Source organism: Sparus aurata, chromosome 16 (genome assembly GCF_900880675.1).
Source record: "Sparus aurata chromosome 16, fSpaAur1.1, whole genome shotgun sequence".
Taxonomy (NCBI): domain Eukaryota; kingdom Metazoa; phylum Chordata; class Actinopteri; order Spariformes; family Sparidae; genus Sparus; species Sparus aurata.
Window position 1 is genome coordinate 21,792,962 of NC_044202.1, and position 21,709 is coordinate 21,814,670.

Consider the following 21,709-nt stretch of genomic DNA (forward strand, 5'->3'; position numbering starts at 1 on the left):
TATCGTTTGCTTACTTTCAAAGACATCGCTGTTCCTTCGGAGTGTGTTAATGGGAATTAGTTCCATCGGGGACGTTGGTACTATTTTGTGGGAGAGCAGCTGTGAATGGGCGGAGAGGCAGGAGGCTGCTGGTCAGACTGAACTATTAATGAGGCACGAGGCTTCCACAGCAAATAATCTGACAAATATATAGCTGAAAAAAAACATTCAAATTTATGAAACATCTTTTTTTAATTTGATAATAAAAAACACTCACAGTCTGTATTCATGTGCACATCAGTAAAACCAGTCAAGTGCCAAAAGTTGAGCGAGGACGTGGATCACTTCTGAAGCCTCAGGGGCCTCGCTCATAGACCTCGACACTTTCTGAGCATGAACTGGATGTTTAAAAAAAAAAAAAAAACGTGACGTGGAAATGAGTGAATCCATGGAAAGTTTGGGCCAATGTGTTTGAACAGTGTGGCGACTGAGGAAACTGTCGAGGTGTTGAATTAAAGCCTGATTGTAGAAATGAAACATGAGACGCATCATTTTACACTTACCGATGAATCTCACAGCCAAACCACCACTGACACTGTCACTGTCACTCGCCCACTTCCACTTCAATCCTTGCACTTGTAGTGAAGTGTAATAATAACTCCATGAACACCTTTCAGCTGTAAAAATATCAGCCAACTCAAATCTTTAATCAATATTTCCTCCACTGGAGCGGGCCGGACTGTTCGGTGACTAACTGATCCAGTTCTCAGAATCAATGGCAGAAATCTGAGATTACATCAAACAGCTTTAAAGGATGAAGACACACACACACACACACACACACACACACACACTCTTCTCTCTCCCCTCTCCATCAGGGCTCCACAGACCCCCTCCAGGGGGGTTTCCGCAGCACTTACGCTTACGCAGAGTCTCTGTCGTAGTTTACGCATCGTAAGCGGCCAGTAGAGTGGCAGAGTGCGGCGACGTCACTTCCTGACCGGTAGTTATGCGGGAAGTTTGGTCTCACGCAGCTTAACACACAGCCAACGACAAACTACAAACTTCAGGTGTGTATTGGTCTTCTAACCGGATGAGCCGTGTCCGTGTGTGTCCGTGTGTCGGCCGCAGACCCTCCGCTGCCTCCCTCTCTGGTTCTGGTCCTGGTCCTGGTTCTGGTGTTGGCGGCAGCGGAGGAGAGACTTCGATGCTAACATGACAGCGCGGGTAGCATCAGAGCTAGCGTTAGTCGACATGACTGTTTCCCTCCTCAAAAACGGGAGGCTCAGCTCTCTGTACGCGCCTTTTGTCTTGTCACACACACCGCCACACACACACACTGGTGTTTAGCTAACTTTACGTCCCCCAGCCGGGCAGCAGCAGCAGACTCACACATGACTGTGCTTTCAGATGCCTCCTAAAGGAAAGGCGGCCGGCAGAGGCAGAGCTCCGGCTAAGAGGAAGCTGGCGGAGGAGTTCCCCCCCGGAGAAGTCCTGACAGACACTGCGAAGAAGTCCTGGAAGCTGGGGGCTCCGATCGGCCAGGGAGGCTTTGGTCTCATATATCTGGGTAAGAAGAGATGGAGGGCTGAAGGAGGGATGTGAGCCTGTCGTTTGGATCATCCTGACAGTCCACAGAGCCTTGACTCATGCTCAGGACAGCAGCACTCGTAATGATCAGCTGCGTCCGTGTTTATATGCATCTGTGTACTCTGCCAGCCATGACATGAAATAATAATATTAATACAAGGATTCTCCTTCCTGTTTCAGCTGATGAGAACTCTGCAGGACCTGTGGGTGCAGGAGCTCGCTACGTCATCAAAGTGGTAAGACTGACCCACCTGAGCTGCGATGATCTAGTTCACATGCTGTTTGTTTTTAGACACATCACAGGTGCACCGCCCTAAAAAAACCCCAACATATCACTTCCTGATGCAAGCACAGCCAGCTCCCGTCAGCTTCAGTGTCATGTTGTTTACAGCCGTTTGTATTTTGCTTGTAAGAAGTTGCTGGATCAGTAAAATTAGCCAGTTGGCATAAATGTACAATTACAGTGAGTTAGCACACGGACAAAAAGAGTACTGCAAAGATTGCACTTTTTGAAGATCAAGTGCATACTTAGACTGGAGTGAGTTAAGTCCACTCAGACCCTGACATTAGTTTGACTCAGTCTGGCTGAATCACTGACTGTAGATATCAACACTCTGACATCTGACCGTGAATCCAGCACACAGCCCAGTCGAACAGGGACAGAAATCACATTATTAAGCAGATTGTTCTGATCCTTGTTTATGATCCTTGATTATGATTGGCTGGAAAAGGGAAAAAAAAAACATCAGAACAATCAACAGGTGGCTCAACAGTCTGCCAGTGTCTGCACGTATCGTAGCTGCGCAGCATCGATGTAACTGTGAGACGGTTTCAAGCTGCGCTCAACACGGTCGCTGCAGCATCCGGCGATCTTCTATTTGCTGAACTGATGTCGGCACTGAACACGATGGACTCACATTATTTCTATAGCCAGAGTGCTGTGTCGGAGCACCATTTGTGGCAGAACTAAGACGCGCACATCACGTTACTCCGGCAAACCTGTGGATGAAATGTCTGCAGTGTGGAAATAACTTAAATTAGAAAGTGAGAGCAGTCCAGCAGCAACATATAACATCTGTATTGCAATGCGACCATGTTGTGAGGGGGTAACAAAAGAGCTGCATTTAATACTACTCATTTGATACGATAAATATTACAGAGAAGGTAATTAAATTATTCGCTCACGATAACCAAAAACAAAGTATATACTTTGTTTCAACAAGATAAAAATAAAAATATATTAAGGAGCAGGTACTTTTTTTCTTAATGCAGGTGAAGGCTGTTATTTGAATGACTGAACGGACTAGATGTGTGGAAAGTTCATTACATGGACTTTGGGTACCAAACCATGATATTAAACGGGCCTGATTAGATTATTATTATTAAATAAGACTGTAATGTTAGTGTTAGCTCTGTTAGCTCCGACGTTAGCGCCTGATGTATTGGACATTTCTAGAGTTTTGTGGCCAGTTATTTATGACACAGACTCCCCTGATGTCTCAGGCCTCCTACTATCACCAATTAGACCAATGTGCAGTAAATCTTTGGTAAGTAAAAAGCTGGTCCTCTCTATCAGGTGAGATACCTGCAGATACCTTGCCGATATACAGACTTTTAATAAAGTAATAATAACACACTATAATGTAGTTGTAGGGTGATAAGGTTTTTTTTATCTGTTTATTAATGAGCCATATTAGCCAACAATTTGAGCTTCTCCTGTGCAGACACATTTTAAAGGTCATGAGGGTCAGACTCCGTAACCAAGACTGTGTCAGAACCTACTGTTTCTGGTCAAAGTGCAGACATGTGGCCAGGTGGTTACTAGAGGAGTCAGTGGTACAGTTTAGTTTGAAATCCTGGATATGAAATGTTCATGTGCAAAAAAAACAGTCAGCATGACATAACTTAGAAATGAGTTGTTTTTATTACTTTCCCAGGAAGAAACATTTTTGTTTTATTGATTTGATGTTTAATGCTAAAAGGGATATTCCTGTGTAAGTTTAATCCATGGTCTAAATCACAGTGAAACTGTGTTGGACTCCCCCTCGAGAGATCAAGTTAGCAGACCGCTAATTTACGGAGTTTTATCAACCTCAGAAATGATTGCACGACAACAATACACTGCAGTAAATGGATCCAAATATAAACCGCCACCAAAAAGCCACAAATAATGCTCAGAACAGCACCAAACTTCAGCAACAGTACAAATGGGGTCTCAGCACATAGTCCGGGGCATTAAAACTCCACTAGCTTAGCTGGATTTGTATTGGGAAGCTAAAAACAGATTTCAACTCTCCTCCATCAGCTACGGGGAAGTCCCAACGCGACGATTACCGAGTGCGGTTAGAAATGCTCAATTCTGTTCTTTTCCCTGTCCGCTCTCGATAATAACTGTTATAAACTGGCAAGTAAGACACATATGAACTTTGATTGCTTTTTCATGGAGTCATAATCATACATTTTCATCCATGAGCCGCGGAACTCTACTGCACTCGGTGATCGACTTGTCGGGACTTCCTGTTAACAGGAAGCTGCTGCAGAACAGTGGTACATTTTTTCAGCTTTTCAGTAGAAATCCAGCTAAGCTAGCGAAGTTTTAATGCCCCGGACTATGTGCTGAGACCCTATTTGTACTGTTGCTGAAGTTTGGTGCTGTTCTGAGCATTATTTGTGGCTTTTTGGTGGCGGTTTATATTTGGATCCATTTACTGCAGTGTATTGTTGTCGTGCAGTCATTTCTGAGGTTGATAAAACTCGGTAAATTAGCGGTCTGCTAACTTGATCTCTCAAGAGGGAGTCTAACACAGTTTCATGGTGATTTAGACCATGGATTAAACTTACACCGGCATATCCCTTTAAATCTGAAACACATGCTCGGTTACAGTCTACGCGAATGAATAAACTCAGGTTTTGTCACCAGTGGGGCAGAAGTTACCTGTTTCCACTTGAAATCAGCTCATGGAAATGGGGTGGAATATTATAGAACAGTTATTGATAATTCATTGGTTAAATGTGTTGATCCATGTGTTTTGTTCACAGGAGCCCAGTGACAGTGGACCGCTGTTCTCTGAGCTCAAGTTTTACATGAGAGCTGCTAAGCCTGATCTGAGTGAGCCAACTTATCATTCCTTATAAACACTCACACACACACACACACACACTCGTAGAAGTATGTCACTAAGCCAAAGTGAGCGTTGTGATCATAACACAATATAGTCTCTCACCACCAGGACAAACAAATAAAAGAAAGCCAACTTTGTTAATTAAAAAAGACAATCGTGTAGCGGAGGCACAGAGGGGCCCTGCAGAGGAAGGAAGCTTTTGGTGGCAGCGCCATTGGCCCCCAGGCCACAGCTTTGCATTTTATATAATAACAATCCAAATGTCAATCTCCCCTGACAATTAACTGTTATATTACTAAGGAACCAATGGCTCATATTTTATTCATGCTGGAATCTCACCTTGTTGGTAAATTTTTGTCCCAGCAGCAGATTAGCTTGCAGCTGCACTGCCCAGCTTCCCTCCATGGAATAATACTGTTATTACTTTGAGCATCACGGCCATCACACACTTATATTTACACCAGTTAGCAGAGCGTTGTGTTAATCCAACTCTGTTTGAATTACTTGATATGCATTTCATACATTTCTACAGTTTCAGGTAATATAGGGTAGAAAAAAAGTACTTTGAACATTTCTGATGAAGTTCCTTCTGTCCTGTAGTTCAGAGCTGGATCAAGTCTCACAAGTTGGGAAATTTGGGAGTTCCCAGGTACTGGGGCTCGGGCCAGCATGACCGAGGAGGGAAGAGGTAAGACCGGAGCCACTCACAGGGGCCGCACTCACTGATTATTCTGGCAATCAATCGCCAACTACAGTGCACTCTTACCACACTGCACAGGTTCTATTTTTACCGTGAAAATGCCAAAATGAGAAAATCCTGAATTACCATTTAAAAGGTTTAAATCGCCAAATGACAAATGTTTTTTTCTCTATTTCTCTCTATTTTATTCTGGCTGTTGTTGTTACCAATGTCTAATATGTGAATAAGATCAATGCTTCGGAGAGTTGTGTTTTTCTTTAACGCTGTATGTCTGTTACTTACACAGCACACTGTAACACTGTTACAGAACACTTTACTAACAGTTCAGACACTTCATTCATGTTGAATATGTTTTCTGTTTCTGTCCAGGTACAGGTTCATGGTAATTGACAGGCTTGGCACAGACCTGCAGAAGAAGTTTGAAGAATGTGGAAGGAGGTTCCCCAGAAAACTGGTCCTGCAGCTCGGCCTTCGACTGGTTGGTTGTTTCATGATCACGTAGTTTCATTTCACTTGCATGTTGTGTGTCTTTTGTTCTAGCTCTAAATGTTGTCCCTTACATAGAAACACTAAAAGTGGGTTGTGTTGCTACAATTTGTCATTACAGTGTCCACAGTGTTTTGAAGTAATGCTCTGTTAGAGTCTCATGTTGTCGCTGTAGTCTTTCCTACAGTTGGCTAGGTTCCCATTGTTTCCATTCCTGTGTGTGAGCTTCAACCACTTTGATTTTGTGCCAGCCAACTGAACCGGTATTTGTCAGGTGAAGGGTTTAGTGGAGAGAACTGGAAGCATGTGGCTTGTAAGCAGGAGCCCTGGGACAGTTGATCTGCTTAGTTCCATAGGTGGTGCAATGCTTATGTCCAGGTATAGTGACACTGTGCTACTCAGATTGACATCCACAAAGAACTGTAGGGCTGGTGTGATGCATCGCCATAATCGATTACGTAAATACGTCGATTAAAGTTAATGTGTATCAACGTGGACGATGTAAGCAGTACAACTGCCATGCTCAAGCACTTAAAGCAGAAGCATCCTGTTCAGATGGTTTCATGGATTCGGTGGCGTGGCGATAATGCCGTAGGTTGGTGCAGCGGTGTAGGAGTCGCTCCGTGGTCCATGCGTGTGATGCGTTGGGAACCCCAGCTGATCAGTTTGCCGAAGACAAGGCTGCTATCTCGTTATGCTACTATCATGCTGGTGCTGCTAGTGACTGATTGTCCTCATCGAGGGATTAAAAATAACAGCAAATAACCAGGATGATGACGATGAGCAGATCATTACTGTGTTTTAAACTGGACGACACCAAACCAAAGCGAAAGTGAAACTTTACACAGAGAAATGTGTGTTGTGCTCCCTCTGTAGTATTTATTAATGCTAAACAGGGTTTCCTCCAGGATTTTTTTAAACCGTGGGGGAGGTCTGCCCGAGTGGAAGAGGGGTGGTGACGACATGACGGCAACATGAATTTTGAAATGTGAAATTATGACTATTTCAAACTGAATGTTTTTCTAAATACATTATTTACTATAGGGTTTCCGGTACATGGCTTGAAAATAATAATTGCAAATAGGATCTTGCAGTATCACTGTAAGTTTTTACAGTTAAAAATTAATCTACGACAAAATAATATCTCTCTCTACTGTATAACCAAAGACTCGACATGCTTTATTAGGCCTAAAGTAATCTCTCTTTAACAAGTGTCAATGGTACAAAAAAAAAAAAAAAAGAATCTCTCTGAAATAATGATAGAAATAATGCGTATCCTGTATTAACCACTCAGTAACACATTTATCAGGATTTTTTCTGTAGCCTAATCCATCTTTACATTAGGGTCGTTTTCACTGGTTTGAACAAAACTGTATATATAGGCCTATAAAAATATATAACCTAGCTTAGGTACCTTTCTTTCACCCTTCTCTCTCCCTCCATGTCGGACTGTTGTCTCTACTCGCTTCGTCTTTCGCGCGCCGCAGCTAGACAGGCAGGTGGTGACTCCGGTGTTGGTTTTTCAAAATAAAGGTAGGCTATTTGCAGCGTAGTGTCACATTTCATGAAAAACACCATGTTTTGTGCCAAAATCACATTTCATACATTAATTTACATTATTATAAACATAAAACAACATAAAAACAAGGTTTAAAAAAAAGAAACATTATTCTGAAGGTGTGGCGGCTTTTATTTTGCCGTGGCGGTGCGCCACAATCAATTACATGTAGAGGAAACCTTGCTAAATAACAATTCCTGCTAATCGCCAGCTTATGTTGTGTGTTTCTCCAAAATTAAGTCCTGTTTACTTTTGTCCCCATCCATACGTGATATACTGTATATAAGGATTGCAGAGATTAGTGAAGACTGGGCTATGTGTTGTTGGGGAGTAAAACCCTGCAGTGCACTTTGTCACATGTGTTTGTGACAAAATTATTTTATGAAATATTGCTATGTAAATGACAAGTTTTAAAATTTTATTTTGGGTAAATTCGTTGTTATATTAATTGAGTTATGAAAAGAAATGTTAGATTCATCAAATAAATAATTAATAGATGAATCAATAAAAATCTAATTGTTAGGTGCAGCTGTAGAGATCTGTCATCAGCTGATGCTGCTGCTCATTGGATTTACACTCTGTATTGTCGCCCGCAGTATGAAGCCTCATTTCGATCTGCTGCTCCGTTTTGTTTGCCCTGAAAGTTGCTGTATAATTTCTTAACAAGGCTTTTAGTGTAAAACATGACGAGGAGCAGCATGCTGGGTGATTGTTTCATGAGAATGTTTCTAAACTGTACAGACCTCATTCACACCTGGCTCAGATGGTTGGCTGCGTTTTGTATTCACTCTGTGTCACTAACAGCTGATACCACTGTCTTTTCCTCGTTTAGCTCGATACTCTGGAGTACATCCATGATCATGAGTATGTGCATGCTGACATTAAGGCCTCCAACCTCATGCTCAGCCACAGCGATCCCAACCAGGTCAGTAGAAGCTTCACATCGTGACATCACGTTCTGTTTTTAAGCACTGCATTTGTTCACGTTGGAAAACAAAGGTGGCCGTCTGACCCCAGATCTGCTCCTGGAGAGCAGGCGGATGATTGTATTGTTTGATCATAACACACTTGTGCTGCTTCATTAGATTCAATTAAGTGTGTGTGTGTGTGTGTGTGTGTGTGTGTGTGTGTGTGTGTGTGTGTTTCAAACAGGGAGAGATTAGATGGGAGCAGCTAAGAGCTTTTTTTCTAGCAAACAAGACAGGGGCAAATATTAAATTTGAAAATTAATAATGTATCATTGGTGGTGTTATTAAATAGCTATTTATGAATGACAAAATCAGCCCCTCGGGATTTAGACATTGGTTAAGGGTTTTTTGTAGCTATGTTGTTCGGATGTTTCCCCTGCAGTTACTGGGACGTAGGTTTGGTTTTATTTTTGTATGTTTCGTTATTGTAACTAATTACCAGCTGAAGAATACTATGGAGGACCGACACTGCCAAAACCAAAATGAAATAAAGAAATGGCTCAATGATTAGATTTACATGCCATAAATGTAAAAAGAAAGAAAGAAAGACAGAAAGGACAATGAGTAATTTATTTTTATGTTTCTTTATCAATTTGTGGTTTTTAATTCAAATGAGGAAGCTGACATTCATCATGAGGCCATTATAATATCAGATTTTCACCGGATGATTTATGTGCCAAAATAATAAAAGATAACAATATTATTGCTAAATCTACAGACAGTTTATTTTTAAAATGTTATCTATAAGATTCACAGGGTTCGTTCGGGTGCTTGAAATCCTTGAAAGTGCTTGAATTTCAATGTTGTGTTTTCAAGGTCTGAAAAGTGCTTGGATTTTAGCTTAAGTGCTTGAAAGTGCTTGACATTATAACTCTGTGTCTTTCACAAAATTGGGATCAGACTGGATAATTAATTTCTGAAGTTTTTGCTATTATAAAATATAAGTTTAGATGTTTACAGCATGATACAATGTACATAACTGTGATAAAAAGTGAAGAAAAAAAAATCACAAGTATATATATTCCCTTAGATACGTATTTCACCCCAGCAATAAGGTGCTGGAAAATCTTAAAAATGACCCTTAAAAGTGCTTGAAAAGTGCTTGAATTTGACCTTGAAAAAAGTGTACGAACCCTGGATTCAGTACAAATGATAAAGTTGTATTTAGTAAGCAGCGGGGCCCTGCCTCCAGAAACACTCAAACATGATTCTGTCTGATAAACTGTAAACTCAGAATACAGAAATTAATATGTAAATAAATGAATAGTTAATTAAACTAAATGGTGAAAATCAATAAATAAAGATAAATAAACACAGAAGCATTTTTAACAGAAATATCAATGCATGTTACATTTTATGAAATATTTAAGGCCTACATTTACTTTGATATTATTTTTGGCATTAATGGCATACTAATTAATGCACTGAGTCATTAATTTCAACCATGTCTAAGCACGATTCAGACTGAATGTTGATAATGTGTTTGTGGAGTCATCTGCTCCACATGCTTCAGTCTTTGTGCTAAGCTAGGCTAAACATGTCTCCCACATTTCTCTGTCTGTGGGTCAACATTTCAACGTGTGTTTGCTTACATCTATAAAGTGTTATAATGTGACCTTGTTCATGTCTGTGTGAATGTCTCAATGGACGTGTTGTAGGTTTACTTGGTAGATTATGGGCTGGCGTATAGGTACGCACCTGAAAATGTCCTGAAAGAGTACAAGGAAGACCCGAAGAGATGTCATGACGGCACCATAGAGTTCACGAGCATCGACGCCCACAAAGGAGCATGTAGGTACTCTTAAAACCAGCTGCCAGGTTTCCATCCTGTGATGTGGTCAAAACATTAGTTTAGATTATTATTCTTTTTTCATTGTTTTGCCTTATGGTCACTATGATCACACAGTGCAACACAAATAAGATAAGCGGACATCAGGCTAACAGTATTGGCTGCTACATAGATACTGATTGTTGTAGCACACGTCTGTGTCAGGATAAGAGGTCGTGTGATTGGATCAACCTCACAAGGTGCATCATGTTGGACGGTATAATTTTAAACTGCCACTAGCTGTCTTTATGCTAAGCTAGGCTAACAATGTCCTGATCCCAGCTGCATACATAACACAACAGTGAGTCTGATTCTCACTCTTGGAAAGAAAACAAAAAGGTCAACTTTACAAAATATGGATCTAGTCCTTTAATGCGTTTGTCAGAAGCTAGAACACAGTTACAGTACGTTTCATCTTTAAATTGTTATGTCTATAAATGCTCGTACCTCAGAGAATCTGCTGACAGTGTTTTCTGCTGCTCATGTGGTTGTTTTGCTCCAGCTGCCAGCAGACGGAGCGACCTCGAGATCCTGAGCTACTGCATGGTCCAGTGGCTGTGTGGACGTCTGCCCTGGGAGGACAAGCTGCAGGACTCCAGCTATGTCAGAGATTCTAAAATCAGGTAGGAGCAGCACACCTGCATCCACTGCGCACATCCAGTCTGATGGAGTTCACGCAGTGAATGCACGAGTGTTTCTGCTGCATGCAGGCAACAAAAAATGAGTGTGAGGTGAAAGTAGTACATGGAAAATATTAACTGGGGAAAATCCTGCTATTTGGTTCTTCAGGAGTCAAGAAAACATCTCTGATTTTCTGACCAAGTGTTTCTCCCCTCAAGACAAGCCAGGTAAGACACACACACACACACACACACACACACACACACACACACACACACACACACACACACACACACACACAGAGACAAGGTAAAAGCAGTCCTTCAGCAGCGTGAGCTTTAATTGAAAAGTGGTACAAAGGGATTAAAGCTCACCGTCACATTCCAGAGTAAAGGTGATGCTAAACATCCCTCGAGGCTGATGCAGCCAAATGTTTTGAAATAACAAATTATTCATTTACTGCATTACCAGGCAATCGTTTGAGCCGAGCGAGCCTGAAGGCAGCGGCAGCAGAGAGGAGAGAGCAGCTCTTTGAGTCCAGTCACACCAGTTCAACTGTCGAGGTTTTGCCGCTGAAGCGTTAAGACGAGAGACAGGATAAAATAAGTTAGGTTTATGTTTGGCTAGTTGGCTATTCAGCTGTGTCAGGTACCTTATTTAAAGTATGCTGTGGTTTGGGAATTGTACCGTACACCACAGGAGTTTAAAATCCTAAATAACTGTGAAATCCACTTGCACTCTTCTCTGTCATCTCAAACCTGCACACACTACAAGACTTGGAAATAACTGCATCACACACTGAAGCAGAGGTCATTAATAAGCTGGCGGGCAACAGTCCGGGTCGGGACGCCATCTTATAGTGCATTACTGAAATAAGTTCATTTTGTAAAGCGTGGTGGATTCAGTGTTTTCCAGTCTTTGAGAATACGTTTATTTCTAGAACCATGATCATCAGTAGGGCTGTTTGAAAGTGTGTAGGGAGAATTAAAGAGTCCCCCGAGCACCCACAGAGAGCCAAGTCTCTGTCTGGAGTGAACAGTATCAGTTTGATAATTAGCTTCTAATGGTGAGGGATAATATGATGTGATATGATCTCTGGTTGTTACCAATGTTGCAAATCAATGAGCAGAATGCTTTCTGCTGCTTTTGACACACGATCGATCCACCTATTTGATCTATTCATTTTTATCTCCTGAATTACTGAAGTTTCTGTGTATCACAATTATACGTGGGGTCGATATGACAACTCCACGTCCCAATTATCCTGTACAACATTTGTGCAATATTGTCCCAGAAATCCTCAAAATGTTCTAAACCCTTTGAAATAAAAGCTAAAATTGCACAAAACATAATGGAACCATGTGAACCTGACGTTTTGTTGAGGACACACATAAATCAAAGAAAAACGAAAAAATCGAAGGATCTTAAACAAGCAATCTTAAATCATAAGGTCGACCTGCACAACCAAAGGATTAATAAATGGTGGTAAACTCATCTGCCTGTTGCTCTTTAGTTTGGAAGTTGTAGTATTCACACACGTCTGAACATGTGTACTTTGGTGCCAACCGTGTCTCCAGCCATGTTGACGGGCTCAGGCAACTCAAAATAAACCAGTAATACAGGACTGTACGTCAGTAAGCGAGAAGGATTTTCCAAGTCATTCATGGGAGCATATTCACGATTATCACAGTTCACAATGAGTAAACTTCTTATTTTCATGATAAAATCTTGTATCATCCTGCACCTGATCACAGAATATGTTGCCGTCAGATGTTTGTTCCATTGTGGTAAAGGACTTTAATCATATTGTTCATTCATCGCCATAAATATTATTGCATTTATATGCACTATAATCCTTTAAACCGGGTACCACTCTCTGCAGCTAACACTTTCAGTGCAGACTGTAAATGCTGTCTTTCGCGTTTCGTTGTCACGCTGTGGAATAGAATTGCCATTTTAATGTCGGCACCTTGACCTACAGGCAGTGTATGCCGTCAAGCAGAAGAGACCAACACGGAGCATCAACACGAAGCATCAACCCGCCTTCCTTCTGCTCCGCTGAGCACAACCACACTGTTGTTTACATCTCCGTCTATGTGCGTGTCTGTGGCTGTTTGTCAAGTCTGAGGAAAGTCACACCAAAAAATAAGGAATTAGGCAGGAAGCTCTGCGAGCACAGGAGAACATTATGGTGACAGTGTGTTGGAACAAAGATGGTGCGTAGCACGAGAGGAGAGATGTTATCGTCCAGTAAGGGTTATTTATATAGTCCCCATCACAAAGCATGGATCAAGGCATGTTAGGAGCAGCCTTCCTAGAGCTAACACATACATATTACAAAATGATGATGAGGATACAGACACATTAAAGGCAAGGGAAAAGTACATACACTGATATATTTCTACTAAATGTATGTTTGTGCTGCGTCACAGTGTCACGTGTTGTGTTGCAGATGAGATCCAGAAGTTCATGGAAGAGGTGAAATCTCTGAGCTACGAAGACAAACCGCCGTACGAGAAGCTGCGCTCCATCCTGAAGGCGGGACTGAAGGCTGTCCAGGCTAAAGATGACGGCAAGCTGGAGTTCACTCCTGTCAATGGAGCCGTACCACCTCCTGCCAAGGTCAACACACACACACACACACACACACACACACACACACATATACACACACACACACATATTTTTTAAAAGGAGCAGCACCACATCAGTCTATCAGCAGCTATAATCAGCGTGGTGAACCTACACAGAGTTTTCAGTGAGTCTGCAGCTCTAGCAGCAAACAGCTGATAGACATACGGTGTTTTTCTGTATACGACTGCCGGCCTGGCTGCAGTGTTTTACTCAGGCAGTGGTTTCATTTCCATCACAGCAGGGCTTCGTACTTGAAGGTGTGTCTTTAACTGCAGATTTGCTTGTCTTGAGAAACAGTCAAAGCAGTGGCTGTAGAGGAGTAGAGCCTCTGACCTGTCAGACTACAGGTGCAGTAGTTGTGCTGGTGCATTTATTTTGGTCTCGTCAACATGCCAACTATTGAATAACTATGGAAGAAGAATCACAGCTAAAACAGTGGCTGCGCTAATCGGGCTACAAAAACATTTAATTTCCTTCAACTCCTTCACAATAAAAGCCCCCTGTCGCGATGTCATTTGTAACGTTTTATTATGAAGTCATGCTTTATGGAAGTATTTGCTGTGTTCGCGGCAGCAGTGAGAACCTCGCTGTGGACCTCGCTGTTCAAGTGAGTTTTACGAACAGTGGAAAGGAAAGCCAGGATGTTTCTGTGGTCTGAACAGCAGCGCTCATAATTGGACGTTTTAATGGATTAATGTCTGTGAGTGGAGGCAGCTGATGAGACGGTAGTGCAATAATTGCATTTGCTCAAACTCGGCACACCAAAGGCTGGAGGCTCCAAATGTCGGGTCATCTCATCACCAAGTCAAGGCCTCGTGTCTTCATCGAAAGTCACCATCAGAAGACGCCGCAGGCCTGGAGAGCCTCGACAAACTCTCTGCTTCTTTATTTGAGTGAAAAACAAAAATATGTTGTGATGGTTATCTTGCAGAGTGTTTAGTGTCCATAAGGACATTTCCTGCTCAGCAAACTGAAAACAAACTGGCAGGTCGTTGTGTTAAAGAAAAGGCTTCTGTGTATTGTGAACAATCGGTGCAGCAACACCCACTGACTGCTTTACATCAACACGCTGATGTCTGTTCTCTTCCTGTTCTCTTTCATCAGGCCATCAAGAGAAAGAAGGCAGCAGTTGAGGCAGAGGAGAGTGAGACTGATGGAAGTCCCATCAAGAAAAAAAGAGTCACAAAGAAGAAAGGTTGGTATTTTTGGCCTTTGATCATAATTTATTTACAGCTCTGTTCCACTGGACGAGCTGCTTTGAAGATTCAAAGCAGTTGTTGGAGATTGTTTATTTCCATTGTTCCATTGTTGTTTGCTGAGTTAGTGAAAATCATTCTAAGTTGGAGGTACTTTCAGGGGTCTCCAGCGGTGCAGTTAGAGTCTGTTTACCATTTACTTCTACATCACCGAGCTGTGTCACTGGCTCAGAAACCACTGTTCCTTCTCCCTCTCCCCACATTTCACTCCTCTCACCTGCAGCATGTTACCCAGAAAAGTTGTGAGCCCGCAACTTCAACTTTTTTTTAAAGTTGAAGTTTTACCTCATCCAGGCTGTGAGCGGTGGCTTCATAAAAAGCAACACTGACGAACATCAACTTTACAAGAAGCTATAACTCAGTGCACAAACATCCCACCAGCCACTGTAGACAGACAGCTGCAGCTTTTCAGACCGCAGTGTGGAAGTGTTGGGAAATGTTCAGATGTTCAACTTTGACAATGAGCAGTTAAAATGCCTTTATTTTTTTTATTTATTTATTTATTTTTTTTTATACAAGTAACCTGATTAAACCAGCACTGACACGGAGGATTACGCGCTGTGGACACTGTGAATTCACTCTTTTTGGCTTTTACCATTCCTCGTTTAAAATGATCCCTCGATGTCACAAATGAATTAGCTGTGTTTTACTTATTGTTTAACTAGCTAGCTGAGATGATGAGCGAACAAGTCTAGCAACGAGTCTAGCTATGATTTGATTCTGAAAAAGCCTCTTTGCTTAACGTATACTACAGGGCATTCTTCTGTCCGAGCGTCAGTGCATGAACGAACCACAAGGTGCAAAGAAAAGTACAAAAACAAATGCCCAGAACACAAGTAGTACTTTTCACAGAGCGACTGTGGCAGCTCTCTGCAAGTAAGCTGGAGAACAGGAGTGCATGACTGTCTGTTGTTCTGCATTGATGCCTTTATGTATAAGTACGTTCTGACTGACAGAAGTCAAAGACAGGAATAATTGTATGTTGAGAAGTTGTGTGTTTAAAGAGAGAAAGAAGTGATCACCCTCCTTAAATATGGACAATTCTCCTTGGCAGCAGCGAATGGAGTACGGAAAAGTCCCAAAAAGGCTTCTAGACCAAGGAAGGCAGCCAGCACTGGAAACCAGGGTGACCCCAAATCCAGATTGGTGGACATGGGCACCCAGACGTCACCTGTACCTGCCAAGAAACCCAGAGGCAGACCCAAGAAGACACCCTCCTAAGGATCCACCTGGATCTAAACTCCTGCCTCCATCCTCTTGTCTGCACTGTGTTTCCGAAAAATATACTTTTTAAGGTTTTATAGGTAGATTTTCTATCTGTTATACAGGGAAATAAGTTTATGTTTGATTGTATTTCTGAAGGTGTTGTAATAAAGAAGTTAAATTGTGAAATGGATTGTGACTCTGTGTGTTTGTGTGTGTGTGTGTGTGTGTGCTGCCATGTAATCACTGATTGTCGAAGTGTGTTTATGTATTGTTGTTTTTGAAATCGTACACTGAGATGAGCAGAATAAACCAGATATGAATGGATGACCGGATGAATGAAAGCTCATCAGGAAGCAGGCCTGGTGCGATTCATTGATCTTAGTGGATGGTATGTGGTAAACTATGGATTTTTGAAGATGCGGCAGCTTTTACCGCTCAGCATTATAAATGTGAATGTCACATCTTCTCAAACCTTTTGAGGGAGTAGATGCATCAGTGGGGGTAATGCATGTGCTTCAGAGCGGGCAGATAATAATCATGTTCTCTGTATTGACCTGTTCAAATCTGAATCAGTGGCCTCCATTTGCAAATAAGTGCAGCTCTTTGTCCCCCTCGTCCCTCTGCTGCTAAAATGTCACATTTTTTGGAGCTGTGAAACTCATCGTGTCAGATCAGCAGAGTTACATGTTGATCCCGGAGAGTGGACGGGAGAACATGGTTCACATTAGAAACTGCTGAAAAGCCGTCCATTTCTCCTCATCCACTCCTGTCCTCAACCTTCTGGACCAGCTGTGATGGGACCCCCCACCTTCCTTATTAACTCCCAACAGGCTCCGCTCCCCTCCCTCCCCATGGAAGAAGACATCGCCACTATTATCAGTGTTGTGAGGCCCCCGGGGGCCCCTGTGGCGGCTGGTGGCTTGCCATTGATTGTTCCAGCTTCTTTAGGAGTTAAGAGCCCTCCTGCTTGGCTTTCCCCTCAAAGCTGCCCATGCCCAACTGACCTCGGGGGCGCCGCAGCCACGGTCCCGCAATAGGGGGCAGTGGTCCATAATGATAGCAAATGGATGTGGGGGTGGGGGGCTTGGAGAGCTGGAGGGTGAAAAGGGACAGCACTTAAACACAACACCACCATCCTTTCTGTTTGCAAGGAAAGGTGCACAATTTCACCCTGGCCAGCCTTTTTTTCATTTAGCGTGGATGTGTTATCCACTGGCCGGCCTGGCAGGCAGTTGTTGCCCTGTGTTTGCTGTGGTCGGCCTCCAATCGGCGAGCCGGCGGAGCGTGAAAGCCTCGCAGCAGTTGCCTAACCACCACTTTCACGATATGGATGACAGCCCTCCCCGGGCCCACACACACCCATAACTCGATAACAGTTACCCTGGCCAGTGGGTTTCCTATGTTTGTGACAATTGTCAGTATTTTGGTGGGGCAGGCCGGGGGGGGGGGGATCCAAATCGTTGCAACTCACGTAAGGTAAAGCTAAGGCAGGTTTCAGCGTCCACAAGTTCGGACAGAGAAAAGTAGATTTGGGAATGTATTTAAGTCATGGAGGTGAATGAGAAGCCACGCTGGAGCGGATCTTTATGATGTCATCAGGCCGGCACTTGTATGATGACTGTACATCACAATGCGTGGAGTGTATTAGAGAACATGTCTTTCAGCAGCTGTGGTTACCTGGGCGACGTTCCTTCCGTCCAACCGGAATCATTAGAGATTCCAACTAAACTGTTAACGTGGACGATAAATAACCGATCCGGTCAGACGTGTGTCTACATGCCCCTGATGCATCTAATCAGATATATAACAAAGTGGAAGGTTGTGAGGTGTCTGATCTGTCTTTATTTAGAAAATGTCTTCCTCAACCTTTTTAAGATCTCCAACAACAAAGGTGATCATGAGATATTTCCCCCCCTGAGCCTAAATAGAACAGTGTATGTTTTAAGAAAGTTTGCAGTGAAAATTAACTCTCTATTTCTGAGATGGAGATGTCAGGAAGTGTTTGTTTAGTGCTTGCTTAGGCCTGAAAGAACTCAGAATGCCTCATTACTTCATAGTCAAAAAAAGCCTTGAGACTTGTCCTACTCATTGTCTTCCACCTCTGGTAGTGTGTGTGTGTGTGTGTGTGTGTGTGTGTGTGTGTGTTGGTGTTTTCACCATTGCACAGGAGATTTGAAGACGGGCGAGCCGGGGCTAGCTGGATAGCATGCTAAACACTGCAACACAGGCGTCATATCGTTATGTTATTATGTTACTCCTCCACGTTCTGGTGAAGGTTTTTGTCTTGAATGTTTCAAACCCAAATTCTCCAATATTGTCCCTTTAACCTGAGACAACACACATGACGGGGGTGGAGGCAGGACTTCCCGGCGGATTGACGCTCTTGCGTGAGAGCGTTTGGCAGCTGAACAGCCAGAGGAGCTGCCGGAGCTCTAAACGGAGGCAGGAGAGATTATTCGACCTCGATTCATCAAGTGGACACGAGCGGGACTCTGAATGATTGATGACACTGCTCCGTGTGCGCAGGATGTCGAAATACACAACTCTTTGCTAACACATTAGCAATGAAACAGCTAATGCAGCTTTAAGGGTTCTGACGTCAGTTGAAGGGAGTCATAAAAACAACAGTGATGTGATGAACCTTTTCACTGAGTTATGGAATTTCCTGAGATGTTAAAGTGTTGAAACTGTTTTTTTTTAGTGCCTGCTATGACAAAGAATTAGTCATAAAAAGGTTAAAAGAAGTCGTTTTTCTTCTCGTCGTGTTTTAATCTAAATCACATGGACCTCTTTGTCTGGCGGTTATGAATTACATGCCGTCAGCGGCCTCCCGTGTCTCCCCTCCGCACTCCCCGGCTCTTCGATTGTCACAGCTCAGACGGTAAATCTGCATTTCACCCTCGCGTAAAAAAGTGAAAGAGAAACTCTGCGGCGTTCACCTGCCTCCCATCCAAGAAACTCCGATGCAAACTCTCCAACGGTTGCAATCATCCACACCAACCTCCTCCCGAAACTCCTGGATAAAACAGATGCAATGAAAATTTCACTCCGCTATAATTTAGCCTCCCCACCCCCCCCCCCTTTTTTTTTTTTGTCAAAAAACAGACCCCCTCCCCTAAAACACCCAAAAAAACACACACAAATATGCACAGTGATTCCAGGTGCAGGGGGAGTGCGTCGCTGAAGTTATGGTACATTTGCCGTTCTAGTTGTGTGTAAATATTAGAAAGCAGCAGGTTCCTGGCGTGAAGAGAAGCCAGCCAAAGCGGCGCTACTAAGACAGGCGTCCTTATCGGTATTGTGTTCAGACTCCAGCGTGCTCCTGCTGTTTGTAATCTGCAGCCGCCGCTGTGAGCAAAACTGGACAGGCATTTATTGTCCCAGCAGGAGAATGCTTGACAAGAGAATGTTAAACACTCCGCTACCTGCAATTTTCAAAAGGCGATAGCGGGCATGATAAAATGTACACACACATTTAATTTCATTTTGCTTTTTTTTTTTTTTTAGAGAGATGTTGTTGTTGTTGTGAATACGTGTGTGTCTGTCAGAGGTGTGTGTTCACCGAGGAGGAACAAGGACGAGCCACAACAAGTATTCAGGACTACAGGACAGGATGGAGGAGGCCGGCTGAGAGCTTTAATTAGATTTACTCCCGGCGCCGGTGTTGACGAGGTTTGAGTGCATCCGGGGAAGACTTGCTCCTTTTCTGTTATCAGTGCAGTTATATAGTCTGAACATTGTCTTGTATGTTTGGAACATGCAAACCTCATTTAACCGCAGTGGAGTAACATACAATAACTTCAGGGCATACGTGTGGTACGCACAGTGTGTTCGTGAAACACTAGTAACCAAGTGCAGACGTGTGTGTGTGTGTGTGTGTGTGTGTGTGTGTGTGTGTGTGTGTGAGAAAAAAAAAAAATCCGAAGTGACCTGAGAGATCCGGATCACAAGGGGATAGTCGGGATGCTCCGGAGCAGCTGGAGATCAGGAGATCTCTGAACACACACACAGTAGTCCAATCACAATGCAGGCCGAAACCACCTCGAGCTAATCCGGTCGCATTCAGATGTGATGTGTTAATCTTGAATCTAAACCTGCATTGAAAACAGAAACTTTACAACAATATTTTTGAAAACTTACCAAAATCGTGTTTATTTTTCCTTCATAAATCATAATTTTGCAACTATTTAATCTATTTCAACCCTCGTTCCCCCTGAAGTGTGACCCATTGGGTTCGAGAAAAGACTGTTACGCAGATCCTCACAGCCCTGCTGGTGCTGACAGCAAAATTTCGTTGAGTTTTTGTTTTTTAGCTGTTCATTTTATTGCCTCGGACAGAAATATATTCATCAGCACTGTACAAGAACGCGCAGGTTTTGGATTAAGTACGGAATCTTTTCACGTTCCAACACCAAGTGAGGGAGAGGAGATGTCACTCGGGATAAGAACCATGCTGATCCAGCCTGCTGCTGGCCAACGTCTGTTCACAGGGAGGTGAAACGGATGATGTTAGACTCAGGCCTGAATCAGAGACTGCTGTGCACACATCTTTACAAAGATCTGTTCCCATGACATCGTCCCAGATCAACACCTGACCTGACCGGCTGAGCTGACAGAGCGTGGGACTGGAGGACGAGGAGGCGTGGCAGGTATCGGTGTATTTGTCAGGAAGGTAGAAACAAAGTCATTCTAAAAAAAAAAAGTGCTGTGTAAAACTTAAGTAAAACACATCGTCAGTATGCTAATACTTTTTAATACAGGCCTCTCAGTGAATCATGCGGTTCAATCCTCGTGATTGAGAGAACAATTGACTTCATTTTACAGCCCGTTCTCTCTGAAACTTCCTGTAGGAAACTTACATATTTTTCTCTCCGGGGCGTGTGGAATGTGTTTAATACTGTTTCACCTCTTCATGTGTCCGTCTGTCTCTCGCTCGCTGTGGAGGACGAGCTGCAGCAGACTCTGGAACGGCTTCTGTCAAGTAAACACTGTGTCGGTGATGAATCCTTTTTTTCAACGTCCAAACTTTTCTGATACGAGGTCATGGAATCGTTCCGGCTGTGGAGACTCTCCTCTGCTCCGGTTTGTCTGTGAGAGCGATGGCTCTCAACTTGAGTCACAGCGACTAATAGGTGCCACGCTGGGAGCGCCATTAAGAGGAAATAAAGCTATGTGGACATATTTATTAAGTCATTTGCGCCTCAGGCCGTGGAGCATCTATTAGAGGCTAATCAGAGGAGCTTGTTGACTGCATTATCCGACTGCGTAGTGAATGTCAAGCTGTGCGAGCTCGGAGATTTTCATACCTAGAAAACTTGTACATTTTTCAGCCTGGCTCATGTTCTGGTCTGTAGCCGCTCTGACTACAGTTCAGGCTAACTTTACACTCACTGCTGCTGTTGTCAAGATTTTTGGGGAACACGATTCATCAGAACATCCTACAACCCTGACATCAACACAGCAGAATGTGATCCTTTCTGATTTCTACTCAGAGTGTATAACTCAGTCACTCAGAGGCAGGACGGAGCGAGCTTCACATAACTGTCCAGAGAGTATGAGCTCATGGCTCAGGACTGTGGAGGTCTGAAACTGGACTGAATTAGCCTTAATTAATGTTAATAAAGCAACGAAATGAATTAAAAAATAATATAAAAATTAAATGTGGGTATTAATATATAGAACGCTGTATGATTGATGATCCTGCTGTCATTCACTTGTGTATTCTTTTACCTTTGCATCAGTTCAACGATTTATTTACTGA

At 43.0% G+C, this 21,709-nt stretch overlaps 1 protein-coding gene across 3 annotated transcripts; it reads left to right on the top strand.

Moving 5' to 3' along the window:
• The first annotated feature begins 919 nt into the window (after positions 1-919).
• Positions 920-16,138, top strand: vrk1 (VRK serine/threonine kinase 1). 3 transcript variants are annotated; one of them, XM_030392248.1, is made up of 13 exons: positions 920-1,049; positions 1,390-1,549; positions 1,750-1,805; positions 4,609-4,678; positions 5,292-5,379; positions 5,761-5,869; positions 8,268-8,360; positions 10,062-10,194; positions 10,734-10,854; positions 11,021-11,079; positions 13,305-13,474; positions 14,591-14,681; positions 15,797-16,138. In XM_030392248.1, exons 2-13 carry the CDS (start codon positions 1,390-1,392, stop codon positions 15,961-15,963), a joined length of 1,317 nt encoding a protein of 438 aa, XP_030248108.1. In that variant the 5' UTR covers positions 920-1,049; the 3' UTR covers positions 15,964-16,138. The 3 variants fall into 3 exon arrangements, with proteins under 3 accessions (XP_030248108.1, XP_030248110.1, XP_030248109.1); XM_030392250.1 differs by having other exon boundaries at positions 15,800-16,138; XM_030392249.1 differs by lacking the exon at positions 920-1,049 and adding an exon at positions 1,254-1,274.
• The last annotated feature ends 5,571 nt before the right edge of the window (positions 16,139-21,709 follow it).

Bases quoted from the DNA above. Each gene is read 5' to 3' on its own strand.
- vrk1 (XM_030392248.1), top strand. From the start codon at position 1,390: ATGCCTCCTAAAGGAAAGGCGGCCGGCAGAGGCAGAGCTCCGGCTAAG. The intron at 1,806-4,608 runs GTAAGACTGACC...TTTTGTTCACAG, and splicing joins CTCGCTACGTCATCAAAGTG to GAGCCCAGTGACAGTGGACC. The intron at 13,475-14,590 runs GTCAACACACAC...CTCTTTCATCAG, and splicing joins CCGTACCACCTCCTGCCAAG to GCCATCAAGAGAAAGAAGGC.